Below are 15,822 nucleotides of genomic sequence, written 5' to 3' on the forward strand. Positions count from 1 at the left end.
TGTTGCAGCACGAGAACTGTTAACATAGAGTTGGGTGAAGAGAGTAGGATAGGGTGAAGGTGATTCAGTACTGGTGTCCAGCTCCAGACTTGATTAGCACTATGTTTCATTTTGGGTCTAATACATTACAGTTTCATTCTGTCTCTTGTTTATCTGCACACTTCTGTCACTGTCACAAATGCCAAACTTGGATTAATCAGTAAACAGGAACTTTTTTCCCAGGTAGCCGCTGTAAATAGCCACCATATGACCTTGTTCGATGACTCTTGCTTTTCCTCGTTTGATTTCACTCTTAGGCAACCTCCTTCTAGAGCAACTTTTTCTCGCTTAAGCATTGCACTTTTTAAAAATCTTTTTTGAAACAAATCATTTGCACCGAGGCTGCTTCTTCATCTCTCACTGAAAAAAACTTGATCTTGTTATCGATCTTCTGATGGTGGTGTGCACAATAACACTTTGGAAACAAATGATCTAGTCTCAAAGTGTTTCAGAGTGTCAGGCTAGCCACTAGTTCACTCTGAGGAAGCACCTCTTTGGCAAACATAGCTCTGATGCCATGTTTGCCAACTTACCACTGATACTAAGCCCTTGGATTGGTTCCATCTGAAGGATACCACTCATGCAGATTGGATTGTCTATTGTCAACAAAAAAGGCAATTAAACATTGTATTTTTGTATTATTGTACGGTCTTTACTTTATAATATAAAGCACCTTGAGGCAACTGTTGCTATGATGTAGCATTGTATAAATAAAATTGAACTGAATTGAAAAGACAATTATACTATTTATTCCAATGTATTCTATTTATTCTACATATTCACTCGCTTCTTTTCCACCACACATACACACACAGACACACACACAGCCGTTAATATGGAGGTCAAGTACTAGTTCTATCAAGCTTCATCAAATCATGAGATTTGGGTCAGCTGCCCATCTCCCTTCGCTCTCCCTCTTCCTCCTCATACTCCACCCAGCACAGTGTTGGAGGCACATGGCTCTTTCCTCAAGGCACTGCTTCAAAGGAAGGGTTTCATATCATTTATTTTTCATTTCCCACTCTATCTCTGCCAATAAGCGGACAAACAACCAGAGCTGCTCCCTGGGATCTCCCTGCTTCCTTGTCCCGCTCCTCCTCCTCTAGCTCTATGCTGTTTGCCCTTATATGGCCATAGAGCTCTGTAATCACAGGCAGTTTGGGTTGATCTCTGTTATTGTTACAGGAGTTATCAACACTTTGGCACCAACTGGTGGATTTGAAGTCAAAGCATGGCTTCAGTCCATACATTATCAGATAAACAATATGGTCCTGTCCAGGCAACCAGGAAATCACAAAACAAGGGGAAGCTCTTCATTTGAGAAGTGCAGAAGGTTCATTTGGGACTTTATTTTGATGTTAAATATTAACAACTCTGCATTTTATCAAAACAGGGCCAGTGGGTCGCTGATGGGCATTGACAGATGGGGCAAGATGCAGGAAGTCACAATGAGCGTTGCCCAGTCTTGCCAGCGGGACAGACTCAATGGCTTCCGGCCATTGGTGAACCCGTTTAGTAATGTTCTCACTTTTCCTCAACCGCCCCCCTCATCCGTTCTTCTCACAATGCCTGGAAGTAGCCTAGACCTACATCTCCTTCTCTGTTTTCTTAACCGTTGTGTTCCTTTATGGTTTTTCCTTTTTTTTTTTTTCAAAGCACACAATTGATCTGAGCTCCATCCAAACAAATAAAAGCACAAGAGCACACACAAACACTCAATGTCCCATGCAAACATCTTACTTCCGATTCACCTTTTCAAAGGATTCATATGAAAATGGGTTTGCGTTTGATTTTGAAATCATCTTTTAGACACTGAATTGTAGGGAAAATATTTTATTAAAGGCTTATCAAACCTGAAAAAGCTAATTAATTGAATGTGTTTGTTCAGTGGGACTCCCAGTGATTTCAGACTTATATCCAAAAGAGTTGCAAAGTAATAAATTGTAAAACAGCATGCCAAAAAAATTACACATACAAAATATCCATACTTATCTGTGTCCTTTTATTGCCATCTACATTATCACTGGAAACTCCCACATAATATGCAATAAAGTCATCACTGGAAATAAAAAACTACATTTTTACTTATTATAAATTTGTGCACTCGACTTAATCTTCTTTAGTTCGCTTACTTATATTGAGTTAAACGGGTATTGAGGATCACAGCTGTATAAATTTGTTTTATTTAATAATTTGCACTTCAGTAAGGAAAACATCTGCAATTTCTATCACAAGGAGTGTGGTGCAGTGCATGGGCCATAGTGTGTTATATGGGGCACAATGCGGTGTATGGGGCACAGTACAACATATAGGGCATAAATATACGCAATATATAGAGCATGCAGTGTTTAGAGTACGCTGTGCTGTATCAAACTGTGTAACAGTGTAACAAAAACTCTGTAAACTCTATGCCTAATAATCTTTATTACTATTAAATAAATTCTTGTTAAATGTTTTCCCCTTTAAGACATATCAAGCCTGCAAAACTCTGAGAACATGTAGTCTAGTTAACCGAGTCACTTTAAATTCATCAAAAGTAATCATTTAAGTTTGAGCAGTATTTTGTTTCTCTTGTAGATCTCATCCTGCACTGAATCCTACATCTGTTTTTCATTTTAGAGGAACATTTCCAAGCTTCACCTCAACATTACACAGTATAGCTGAATCAGAGCACTTCTAAGAAGTCAACCTTGAAGATTTTTTTTCTTCACCTTCCTCATGGTCTCCTGTAAAATGCTCTGATGTGGAGGAAACACAGTTCATAGTTCACGTTAGCTGTGACTCAGTTAACTGTACTGTGTGTGATTCTCTGTGAACCTGAGGCTGTGCTAAAGATGGGGCAGCTTTCCGCTAATCATTTTTAAAAAAAAATATATTCATAACCTCTAAAGCCTTTGTCCCCTCACTTCATTAACACCTCCCAGCCCCCAACCCATCTCCATATCTCTTCCCTTATCTCCTGCTTGCTTTATTATTGACGGATGTCCTGCGCGGGCGGGTTTTTTATCCACGTCTCTGAGCAGCTTTGCAGGATGCATAATAAGTTTGTGCATGTTTGTGTGTATGTGTGAGGAAGTTCCTGCACATCTGTCGGCTGCATTTCTCTCAGTCAGGGTTGGGTAGGGGTTGTTTTTCAGTGTGGAGAAGGTGTCTCCCATTTATAATGATCAATTTTGTCTCACTTCCTTCCTTTTGGTCCTCATAACACGTAGCCTTTGCTCTGAGGCATCAAGCCAGAAGCTTCCGGATAGTGTTGTGAAGTACTTATAAATGCCCATTATACTGACCTGGTTGACTCAACAATGACAGTTTGTATTTGAATGGGAGTATTTATTATAAATGATGGGCATCATCATAGGTTATGAGAGCTTGCGCATAAAATTATTAGCAGAATTTGTAAAAATGTTTAAAAAAATCATCCTTTAAAAAGGTGAAAGCATAACTTGTTTATTCAACAATAAGTTGGTGCTCCAGCTTCCTGTCAAGCAGTTTCCTCTGTCCAGGAGAGAGGTGAAGGGCAGGAAAGCGTTGGTGGGGGATGTTCTCTGGCTTACCCCTGGATAGTCAGACACGTACTGCATGTCCCCAAAGGTCCTTACATATATTTTTTTAACATGGCACAAAAACACACGATGCTTTTCCTGCTATTAGTTTGTACAGACCTAGGGGGGAGTTTAGAAAAACTAATAGACCACTAAAAATACTTAGAGCCTGGAGCCTGAGCCATGCAGGGCTTTTTCCTGCGTTGTTTCCAGTGTGCGCGTGGGCCCATTGAGGAAAGAGGAAATGAGCTGCCCTGGTTGTAAGGGGGCTTCCTGAATGATATTATAAAGAGCTCCCTCCCTTCAACCTCTCCTCACAGTGTTGCTCAGAGCAAGCGGAGGCTGTCGGTGATCCCTTTGCTCCACATCTTTGACCGTGGACTGAACACTGAGCCAAAGGGGTTTGACGTCAGTGCAGTGCACGCTAATTCTCGTCCCTGCTGGTCGGGGTAAGGTGGAAATACTGATTGTTTCGCTTTTTTAAAAATGATTTGCCTAACTGTCGCTTTCTTAGATTAACTTTTTTATTTTTATGTAGAACTGTTAATAATCTTAATCTTCTTTAAACAACCCTTGAAGTACACTAAATAGGTGATTTATCTACAGAAAATTCTGGTAAACTCTTAGTTTTTAAAAGTGCACGCTGCTGCTGTTTGATTCATATTCATGTCGATTTAAAAACGTAACACTGTAAAGTTGAATATGCAAATGGGATTAAATTAGTATTTCTTTTTTCCCCACTCAAAGGTACGAGTAGGGAGCTGGTCTCACCTAACGGATGTGTCTGGGACACTCCAGTATATTTATTATTTCAGTTACACACAGGTAAGTGTCTGTTATGCATCTTACATAGAAAGGATATTTGTGCAATCATTAAAAAAATCATGAAAATTATGTACAATGCCTCATTGTTTTACTTATAATGCCTTAAAGATTCAGATGAGCACGATGGAAGCTCTGGAGGGATATCGGGCCGACAGAGGGCAGAGCATGAGGGCTGCGGCCCCAGCTGAAGGATATGTGAAGGAGTTCACTCGCCACTCCAATGATGTGCTGCTGAACCTGAATGAACTCCGACATCGGAGCATCCTGACTGACACCACCCTGATCGTTGGCAACGTGCACCTGCAGGCACACTGTGCTGTGCTCGTGGCCTGCAGGTTGGTGGACAAACCAGTCCTTTTGTGGTCAGAATTTAGGAGCAATATCTTCTTTAATCTTCTTCTACTGCAAAAATAATCCGAGTGGTACATCTTGCACCTCTTTCTATGCCTGACTCATAGTTGGTTTTGTCTTTCTAATTTTGTTTCATTCATCATAAGCTCCTGTTTCCTTCCACTTAGTACATCCATTGTTTTTTTCTTCCCACTCCCTTTCTCCCCATTTCTTCCCTTAAAAGCACTGCAGATAGTTTTTTATACGAGAACTGCATGTCTTACTTTAAGTTGTTTTTGCTTTCTCCTCTCTTCTCAGTGGTTTCTTCTACTCGCTGTATTCACGCCGTGCATTGCTACAGGGGCGTGGTGGGAGCGGGGAGCAGCTCATGACTGTGTCTCTCCCCACCACACTGGACCCCTCTAGCGTCTCCCTGCTGCTAGACTTCATGTACACCTCCCGCCTCCCTCTGACACCGAGCATTGTCTCCGGGGTGTTGGCTGTGGCTGTCTACCTGCAGATGGACCACGTGGCTGAGACCTGCCGGGATTTCATGCAGCTGCACTGGTGAGGGCCATGAAAGAACACGTGCTGTTCACAGCTTGGAAGAGATAGTGTATTAAACTGGATCAAATTGCATGTGCAATCTTTTGCAGCATGGAGAATAGGACAGTCAGACACCTCCAGTTGGAGCTGGACTCCAGGGTGTCCGTACCCTCTGTATCTCCCAAAGGAGGGGACTTGCCTACTCAAGGACCCCTGCGATTACTGCCAACAGCAGCAGCAACCCGGTAAGAAGGTCTAGTGTGAAACTGAATAATTAAATGTATAGTTGATATCCCGGATGACTTTTTTTGCGCGGCTCCTACTTTTCAAAGTTGTTTATCACTTTGAGCCGTTGTTTGCACAATGCCAGACGTGCTTTGGTTTGCGCTCCTTTGTCCTTTGACGGGTTTAGCTCATTACAGCGCTTCCTTTGTTTTTCCTGCAGGGTCCCTGTGGTGACTGGGGGCTCTCTCAAGCCAGGGGCTTTCCCCAGCTGTCAGCCCAGGTCAACAGAGCTGAAAGGAGACCCTGAGTCACCTCTCATGGCCAGCCCGACTTTGTCTCCAAGCAGCCCCACCCGCTCCAGCTGCCAACCAAGTTCTCCTGCTGCATCTGAGACCTGCAACAAAAACCTTGTGGTATGTCTCAGGAAAAGTATTTGATTTGTAGGGTTTTGGGGAGCTCGTGCAGCACTTGTATAACTGATGTTCTGTCTGTTTTCCCCAGAGTGATGCCAAAGCCACACCAGACCCGAAGGCCTGCAACTGGAAGAAGTACAAGTACATTGTCCTCAACCCTCTCTGTGCTGCCAGTGCAGTGAAAGTTGAGGAGATGGAGGAACCCCAAAATCAAGCATCACCCACTGATGACTCAACACCAAAAGCACCAACAGAGGCGTGGTCTGGAGAAGTGCCCGGTCAGATTGATAGGTAAACTGGATAACAACAATGAAAAGACAGAGAAAACAGAAAGTTTGTAAGGGTTTCTAAAATCTTTGACCCTCTCTTCCTCAGACAGGGGCAGGCCTCCTGCTACGAGGGTTCTGGCCGAGCCCCTCCCCTCAGGCCATCACCCTCTGAGGACCACCCAACTGTGCCCACCTCTAACAAGGAGGGACATGGTAGGTATAAACAGCACTTTTAAAACCTTCCACTGGTGCTATTATAAAATTTTATTTTTAACTATTTTCCTGAAATCGCACTCTTCTCACCCAGAAGCCGCCCATCTCAATCATCACCAAGTTAAGCGTGAAAGCTACTACACGCCCTATTCCTTCTCTGGTAGCCTTCAAGGACCCAAACCTGCCTGCTCAAGTGAGACTTAAAAAAAAGTTTAAATTTACTTTCCTGTTCTGCATGCAGTTCAGAAGTGAACAACAAACATGTAACAATGACCTCTGGGTCTGCAGGTGACAAGCCATACCGCTGTAACGTGTGTGCAGCTCAGTTCAACCGACCAGCCAACCTGAAGACTCACTCCCGGATTCACTCCGGAGAGAAGCCTTACCGCTGTGACACCTGCGGGGCACGGTTTGTTCAGGTGAGGGTCAAATGACTGCGTGAAAAGACTTCTCAGAAATAACACAGATGTTAGCCACACTAGATACTGGTGTGTTTTCTTTATCTCCAGCAGTATCAGACTGGTTCATGTAGACTAGTTGAGTTCCAGTTTCTCGTTAACTCTTCTAGTTGCTCGCAAAATTTGAAAATGTGGAGCGAGTGTAGATGGCTACAGCTCTTCCTCGAGGCCTGCCTTGTTTGATGTTTGCATGCTTTATTTTGCACCTCTCAACCTGTTTGTGTGGTCTGCCCCGGTGTTAGGTTGCCCACCTCAGGGCCCACGTGTTGATTCACACTGGGGAGAAGCCTTACCCCTGCAACACCTGCGGCACCCGCTTCCGCCACCTGCAGACGCTGAAGAGTCACCTGCGGATCCACACCGGAGAGAAGCCTTACAGCGTAAGCTACCTGCGGCACACGTAATCGCAGCATCAAGAGCATTGTCCTGTCATGTTCATGACGTCTAATGAATGAACGCTCTGTGTTTTTCCAGTGCGAGAAGTGTGACCTGCACTTCCGACACAAGAGCCAGCTGCGCCTGCACCTGCGCCAGAAGCACGGGGCCGTCACAAACACCAAGATCCGCTACAAAGTGCTGACTGAGCCCTACCAGCCTATCCTGCAGGCCTGCTGAGGAGGATCACTAATCGCACCTCAATGATCTGAATCTGTCAGAATGTGAAATTTGGCTCATTAACTCACTTGTCAGTTGCAAAATTGTTAGCATCTCGTCTTGAATAGAGGCAACAACAAACAATAAATGAATGAAAAACTACAAATAGGTTACACATGGAGTAAGAGACAGTCATTTCTACAAAGCTGTTGGTTGAGGTTTGGTGAGGTTGTGCTTTAATAATACACGATTGAGACGATTAAAGAATGTTTTGCTTGAGGGTTTGCGAAGAAGTGTAAAGAAGGGGACAGGGTATGGAGCGAAAGGTAAAGTCGTACAAGTGTTGTGCATTTGTGTGCATATTGAATTGTAAAGAAATGTGTGCGTGTGAGCAGATTGAAGGAAAGATAAAGCAAGTTTTGTGAAGCAGATGTGATCAGATTTGGTGTAAATTAGAACAGACGTGGGGTTTTTCAGTTTCAAGTTACCGAAGCTTCTTTGTCTGATGTGTATTTAACTTTGATTTATCTTAACCCGATGGCCCGGCGCCTGTGTAACTTTAAAGAAAAAAGTAAAACTATGTGCTTTTCCAGTCCAAGCAGGCAAAGGACTTTTGTATCATGCTGAACAAAAAGTGAAGAAATCAAATGATGTTTGCTAAACTTTTAAACAAGACAACTCAAATAAAAATGTAATATTACTAAATCTGTATTTGTGAGAGGTAATTTGCTGGACAAAGATGGTTTTGTACAATTTAAATTAAATAACTTTTATATTAATTGGAAACGTGATCTTTGGTGTGTCATAGTGTATATATTGTATTTTAAAGAACTCAAGGTCAAGTGACTTTATTGTCATCCCAACCATGTGCAGTGGTGCAGTACACAGTGAAATGAGACGACGTTCCTCCAAGACCGTGGTGCTACATATGACTCATCCCCTGAATGACTAAAACTACTTTTGTCATAATGGCTCGCCCAGGGGGCAGCGCCACATGTTTGATGTGGTAGAGTGCCCTTCCTGACACAATCCCCGAGGGATCTATATCTCATCCCGGGATCAAACTGGAGATCTTGTTGCTTGTTAGGCGAATGTGTAAACAACTGGATAACTAAAACAACTTATTTTCAGGCTCTCTGCGCCTTCAGCCTTTCACCTCCTTTGATTTTCTTCCTCCCATTAGGAAACTCTTTTTACCCATGAATCACATCTTCTGCTCAGTAAAATTATCCCTCCATTTTTTTTTTTAGTATTTGTTTTGTTTTTTCTTGGTTGCTGGTGAGGAAACAATGAAGCTGAGGGCACCTGTTTCCTCCTGGGTCTTAATAGTCCACTCTACCAGCCAATAACACGTGTGCGAGCCCGCTGGTGCTTCCTGGAGGGGCTGCAGACTCCTGCTGAACTCTCCCACCCTCTGTCATCCCTGCTTCCTGCTCCCTGATGAGTTGTGGCTAGCTGGCCTTATTGTCCACGCTCGGCGGACAAACATTGGAAGCTTGAAGGGACTTTCCAACCTTCAACCCCCTCCTCCCCTACGACATGCAGCTTTTTCCCTTCATTCATACCTTTGCAGGGTTCTCCTTCTCATATGACTTCATCTGAAGGCTGTCAGATAAGAGGATGGAACAAATCTGAGGAAGTGAATATGAAATGGGAAATATGTGAAGATTATTTCATGAAGTGAGCATTAGTGAGCACAGTTTGAACATTTCAGGAAGCTACCGCAGTTATGAGTATGATGCTGCCCTAATTTGGAGAAGCATTTCCTTCCCCGAGGAACATAAAGCGCAAACCAACTACGATCGACACCCAAGGTTTCTACTGCGTTTGGAAAGAAATTTACTCCTGCAAGCAGCAGATAGAAATCAGAATCAGAACACGTCATTAATCCCTGAGGAAATTATGTGATCACAATTGTTCCAAGACAGAAAAGTAACTAACTAAACTGAATTAAATAATACAATATAGTATAAAGTTTCAAAATCTAACCACATAGCTCTACTAGATACAAAAAGCTCTAATTGTAAATACATTTAAATATATAAAAAGTATACATTTATTCAACAAAATAAAAACTACAGCTATGACTAATTCCCAGAAATCTTGAGAAATTATAGACGTATGAGGTTGCAGGGAAAACTGATCTATCAGTGAGAGTCAGAGAGTGTTTATCATATGTTACACAACTTGTCCTGCTATTGTGAAATACAATCCTGCAAAAGGCCTGTTGAGCAAGTTTGTGACGAACCGCATATTTATTGGGAAATACATAAGCTAACAGAGACAATAAACGAAGTAGAGCTCAGAAAGTGGACACTGGAGCAAAGACCACGGGAGATTAGTAGAAACTGCAACGTTTGGGTGCTATTTCTCATTTCTGTTGTAACTCCTTAGAGATTAAGTAAAACTAAAGTCTCCTGTTTGGGTTTCTATAATGCACAGTTTTTATGACTTACACAAAACTGACAATAATTGAAGTAGCTTAAATTCTTTATTATTATCTTATTAATCTGTGAGGCTTTAAATATCTTATACACATAGTTCAACCCCAGATATCAAATCACATGGCAGCAACTTAGTGCATTGACGCATGTAGACTTGATCAGAACGACCTGCTGAAGCTGAAACTGTGGATCAGAATGAAGAAGAAAGATGATTTAAGCTGCTTTGAATGGGGCGTGGTTTTGGTGCCAGGCAAGTTGGTATTTCAGGAACTGCGGAGCTGCTGGGATTTTCCCACAGAGAACGGTCTGAAAAAGAGAAAACAGGTTAGCAGCAGGGTTGTGGTGAAGAATGTGTGAAGATATGCAGAGTAGCTCTGAATGCACAACATTGCTGTCATATCAGCATGAACCAAAATCTCTGAGGAATGTTTCCAGCACATCCACCAACACTTTAAAATAAATTTGGGAAAGAACAAAAGTCCCCTTAAAGACATAATACGTATTTCTGTTCTGACAACTTCATAATAGTTTCTATTCTGGTTACATTAGTCTTTGAGCAATGTTTTTGAAGTGTCGCAGGAGGAAAAGCAGAGTTATAATGTTAATGATGACAACTCAGCTGTTCCAGGAAAAGGCAACAGATATAAATATATTTTGTGACACAGAATTTAAAGCCAGCATTAATCATCATAGACTGATGCATTTACACAAGAAAAGACTGATCAGGAATAATATTGGTACCAAAAACTGGATGTTTACTGGTAGAGCTGGTCAGTGACTTGAAGCCTTTTCTGAGCTCTTGATTTTTAAACTTGGCTTTACCTCCCTCTACTGTCTGCACACCTGAACACTCACAGGGCAGATACTACACTATCAAACTGGAAATATTGAATACACAAGGCACATTGTATTTTTTTTCTTTCATATTCTGCACCCTGCTCACAGGATCGTTACCTGAGGATTGCTCTACAAAGGCGCAGTCTCTACTTTTCTGTCATTTTTATGAATTTTCAAAAACCCCTAATTTATTTAATCGAGCCACAAAAATATCAAAATTATCACTCATTGTGTCAGCTGGCAGCCGCCATCAGAGGTATTTTAAAGCAAATAATATATAAATGCTCGTGATCACATTTTTAAAAAGAAACCAATAAAACAAAGTATGGGCAGTCACTCAAACAAGGTCAGAATATTTTTGGGAATCAAATAAGATTCAAATATGATCCACAGCGGGATGATTTACAATGTGTTCATGTGTCCTCGTATGACTCTGGTTACATTCAGTGTGCTGCAACCTTAAAATTAAGATAATCTATTAATTCAGATAGTTATTGAAAAACAATCATATTCTCCAACATCTGTGGGACAAAGACATTAGACTGTAAGTGAGGACATCCAATAATAACAGAAGTCGTTTTAAATGAAAAATAGGTAATAAAAATAATAAAAAACAAATTATTATTATTATATTCATAATGAGGAGTCAGTTCAAAAACAATAGACAACAATTATAGTCTTACAATTATTGGGGAAAATGATTATATTTTATATGTTTGTGAGTGAAAAAGGGCGAGACAGAATGATGCTTTCAGTTTCTTTTTGTTGGACAGCCATCAGTGATGCTCTGTTATGATACTTCTGCTGATTTGGTTAGGACTGCACTATTTTAATATTTAAATCCAGACCTCTCCATAAAGCCTTCTCTTTGTTTGTTATTACTTCCCGATTTACTTGAACACTTCCACGACAGACATCGGCCAAGGATAGAACCACTAACCAGATGTAAGTTTAAAATTTGTAATTCATTACATTGAATGGAGTGTGCTTATTATTTGGTGACCAGTGGATTTCCCAGTATAGCTTGGTTTTAGTCAAAGTCCGAGTCGCCGTTTGCCTTTGTTATGTATTTTTTATGATTGCAGCCTTAATAAACAGCTTGCTTTTGTTAAGTTTAGTCTCCCAACGTCTGCATTTGGGTCCTCTCTTCAAAATGTGATCTGCGTCCCACAGAACAATTGTGGGATCCAACCCAACCTTTCTGTACAGAACTGCAAAATGATCACACAGTATCTCATCAATGACCTAAACAGAGCTGTCACTTCAAATGATAATCAGACAAATTTAAAGTAGAGCATCCAGACCAGACTAGGAACATGGCAGACATGGCGAGACTGCGTGAATCCAAAGAGTATGAAGGTAAAGCCTGGATTGGACTGTTCAGCAACCCAGGAAAAGAAAACAGGATGTGGCATTGGTCTCTGCCAGGGGTGAACTACACTGAACATGAAACCAGATGGGGATCTTCTGAACCAGATGATCAAAAGGAAAATGAGAACTGTGTGAAGACAAGAGAAAACTGGGCAGATGTCACATGTGACCAAACTATGTGGTTCATCTGCTACGATGGTGAGAATATGTGGATAATAGTCTGATTTGATAATATAACTGAACTGAAAGAGAAATGGAGAGAAAGCATGTTTGAGGAATCATACAAATTATGTGTCTTTCTGTATTTCTTCAAATGTTTGTGGTGATGGAAATTTTGTTTTGTTTTGATGTTTTTCCTTAACAGGAAAGAAGAGAGACGGTAAATCCATCCATTTGATTAAAGAGCCCAAGAACTGGACAAAGGCTCAGAACTACTGCAGAGATCACTACACTGACCTGGCCAGTGGACTCGATCAGGTGGATGGGGAAGAATTTAAGATCCTGAAAAAGTCTCAGGATTTGTGGATCGGCCTGTTCAGAGACACCTGGAAGTAATTTCTCTTTCAGGCACTGGGATATGGAGTCATTTAATGACGGACAAAACAAAAAGAAATGTGCTTCGACTCTGTTAAACAGATCAGGAAAATGGAGCTCTGATGAATGCAACAATAAAAATCCTTTCTTCTGTTATGGTGGTGAGTTTCTACTAAGATTAATCTGATTTATTTTCCCCTGTAATAGGAGCATCACTAGACTTAGAAGATCCAAGGAATTGTCTGTAGAGCTCTGAGACAGGCTTGTGTTGAGGCACAGAAACATTTCTGCAGCACTGAAGGTCCCAATAAGCTCAGAGATCTGTAAATGGAAGAAGTTTGAAACCACCAGGACTTTCCTAGAGCTGCCACCTCGCCAGTTAGAGAGTTTGAGGTAGAAAAGCCTTAGTCAAGGAGTGATGGTCACTCTGACAGAGCTCCAGCATTGCTCTGTGGAGCGAGAATCTTCCAGAAGAACAATCATTTCTGAAGCCCTCCAACAATCAGGCCTGTTTAGTAGAGTGAGCAGACTGAAGCCACTCCTCAGTTTACCAAAATGCACCTGAAGGATGCTCAGACCATGGGAAATAAAATTCTCTGGTCTGATGAAACAAAGATTGAACTCTTAACTCTGAATGCCAAGCATCACGTCCGGAGGAAACCAGGTACCACTCATCACCGGACCAATACCATCCTTACAGTGAAGCATGGTGGTGGCAGCATCATGCTCTGGGGATGTTTATCAGCAGCAGTGACCGGGAGACAAGTCAGAGTCGAGGGAAAGATGAATGCAATGTGCAGAGACATCCTTGATGATAAGCTTCTCCAGAGTGCACCGGACATTAGATCCACATTAGGTTCATTTTATACAGGACAAGCCCCCAAGCACACGGCCAAGATAAAAACAAGTGGCTGCAGAACCACTGTGAAGGTCCTCAAGTGACCAGCAAGAGCCAAAGTTTGAACCTGATTCTCTGGAGAGATCTGAAAATGGCTGTGCACCATCCAACCTGATGGAGCTTCAGAGGTTGTGCAATGAATGGGAGAAACTGCCCTAAAATAGATATGCCAAGCTTGTAGCATCATACTCAGGAAGGCTTGAAGCTTCAAGTGTTGACAAAGATACTTCAACAAAGTGTAAATACTTACATACTGTACATGCCATATTTTTGCTTTTGATTTGCAGGAATTTCAACAATCTTTTCCCCACTTTTTCATTTTGGGGTATCATGTGCAGAACTTTGAAGTGAACAAGAAATTTAATCTATTTTGGAATAAGACTGTAACAGGACAAAATGTGGAACTGTGAATGCTTTCCAAATGCACTGTACACACTTACAATAATTAAGTATACAGCTAAAGGAAGTGAAAAACTACAATGTTTTATTGTGTACTGTCTGTATTCAAGGTAAAGTGGAACATAAGCTGCTGTTAACCAGACTTAACTGAAGTTTGATTGTTTCTGACAGATAAATTGATTCTGATCAATGAAAACAAGACCTGGGAGGAAGCCTTGGATTACTGCAGACTGTACCACACTGACCTGGTCTCCATCACTAACCCTCACCAACAGAGATGGGTGGAGAGGAGAGCCAAGAATGCCAGCAGTCCCTACATATGGGTGGGACTGCGCTACACCTGCGTGCTGGATCTGTGGTTCTGGATCAGTGACAAAGCAGTCTGCTACGAGAACTGGGCTGATAATGGAAAGATTGAGGAGTGTGGTAGGTGTGCAGCTATGGAAAGAGGAGGACGGTATCAGTGGGTCAGTCAAAGAGAACATGAGAAATATAACTTTATTTGTTCTACAGAGTAAGTTTTAAACCTCTCTGACTCACTGCAGGTTAATTACTGCAGCAGAAATAATTTGCTTTTATGATTTTTATCAAGCACTGAATGTAGAAAGATGAAAAAACAATAATAATATTGCAGTGAGTCACCCCTGTGTCTTATATTAAGAACCAAAATATGGATTAGGGGAGAAGAGACTGTATCCAACATTACAAAAGCTATATGAAAAGGGTGATTACAGTTTTTGTTTTAGGGTCTCGTGTGTGTTATTTACACAGAAAATCACAGCATGTGGTGTTAGCATATTAGCAATGAAAGCAGAGAGGAGGAACTGACATCATGTCCAGTTTCAACCAAGACGATTAACATCTATGATAAATGTTTAACCTGCTGTTTAATTTAAGTTATATCCAAGTGTGTTTGTATGATGATTAAAAGTCGCTTTTTAGAGATAAGTGGTCCTCATAGCCATGTTATAATCATTTGTTTAAAGTAAACCTCAGTCTTAACCATCTGCAGCAGTAATATTGATCCATATAACACTGATGACACTTTTACTTTTAAGGATTTTATGTATACCTTGCCAATAATAAAGTTTTATGTGTATTCAGCTGTTTTCGTTGTATTTTATTGCTTCGATTGCTAAAGGAATGGCTGTTAAAATAAATCCTCCAACATGTGTCATTGTCAGCTATTAGTAAATATTTAACTACACATGTAATACAGTTTTATTATTCTTTAACCCTGGAAGGAGTTAGTCAGTACACTGTGTTTTCATGCGTTCCAGTTTGTCTCGTTAAAGAGTGCAGGAAGAGTTTTTTCCTTGCTGAAAAGTTGCGTCACACCCCTGAAGTAAAACATAATGTTCATATAAGTTGGGTGAAGAACAAAGGAATGTTTCTGAAAGAGATAATATCATTCAGTTTAAATAATAGCTAAATAACTTCTATAACCTCTTTGCTACATTCAGCGCTTCAGAGCAATGTTTTTAATGCTTTTACTTGTCATGGGAGGAAAAGCAGAGCCAGACTGATGCATTCAAACAAGAAAAGATTGCTCAGGAATAACACTGCTGCCGAAAACAGGATTTTAAGGTCTTTACTGGCAGAGCTGGAGCTGTGCGTGAGCAAAATAAGAAACCCACCTGAAGCCTTTTCTGAGCCCTGATAAGTTTTTCACTTGGCTTTGACTCCCTCTGCTGTCTGCACATCTCAACACTCACAGGGCTCTTACTGTTTGTTTGTTTTAACCGCAAACAGAAAGAGACTTTTTTTAAAAATAAAATGACTGACAAAGTGCTGATAGCGGTGGAGTTACATTAAATAAGAGAAACAACAAACCTTATGACACCCTTGATGCTAAAAAAACACTGTAGGACACTGTTAGATAACC

The 15,822-nt window shown here is 41.2% G+C and overlaps 1 protein-coding gene and 1 pseudogene across 2 annotated transcripts; both read left to right on the forward strand.

The window, feature by feature from the left end:
• Positions 1–3,905: 3,905 nt before the first annotated feature.
• On the forward strand, positions 3,906–8,144 carry bcl6b (BCL6B transcription repressor). Of its 2 annotated transcripts, none has more exons than XM_085266861.1 (12): positions 3,906–4,030; positions 4,329–4,406; positions 4,515–4,741; positions 5,055–5,303; positions 5,393–5,527; positions 5,728–5,920; positions 6,009–6,211; positions 6,296–6,402; positions 6,497–6,595; positions 6,691–6,821; positions 7,103–7,240; positions 7,335–8,144. In XM_085266861.1, exons 3-12 carry the CDS (start codon positions 4,521–4,523, stop codon positions 7,473–7,475), a joined length of 1,617 nt encoding a protein of 538 aa, XP_085122987.1. In that variant the 5' UTR covers positions 3,906–4,030; positions 4,329–4,406; positions 4,515–4,520; the 3' UTR covers positions 7,476–8,144. The 2 variants fall into 2 exon arrangements, with proteins under 2 accessions (XP_085122987.1, XP_085122988.1); XM_085266862.1 differs by having other exon boundaries at positions 6,500–6,595.
• Positions 8,145–12,176: 4,032 nt separating this feature from the next.
• LOC146580243 (putative C-type lectin domain family 20 member A) lies at positions 12,177–14,950 on the forward strand (annotated as a pseudogene).
• Positions 14,951–15,822: the final 872 nt, after the last annotated feature.

This window comes from Mchenga conophoros, linkage group LG3 (assembly GCF_057382185.1).
Source record: "Mchenga conophoros isolate Kocher_MC1m ecotype Shallow Benthic linkage group LG3, M_conophoros_male_GT1.1, whole genome shotgun sequence".
Lineage (NCBI taxonomy): Eukaryota > Metazoa > Chordata > Actinopteri > Cichliformes > Cichlidae > Mchenga > Mchenga conophoros.

Excerpts from the sequence above, each read along its gene's own strand:
- bcl6b (XM_085266861.1), top strand. The coding sequence starts at position 4,521 with ATGAGCACGATGGAAGCTCTGGAGGGATATCGGGCCGACAGAGGGCAG. Across the intron at positions 5,921-6,008 it reads CCTGCAACAAAAACCTTGTG|AGTGATGCCAAAGCCACACC; the intron begins GTATGTCTCAGG and ends TGTTTTCCCCAG. Across the intron at positions 6,403-6,496 it reads CTCTAACAAGGAGGGACATG|AAGCCGCCCATCTCAATCAT; the intron begins GTAGGTATAAAC and ends CTTCTCACCCAG.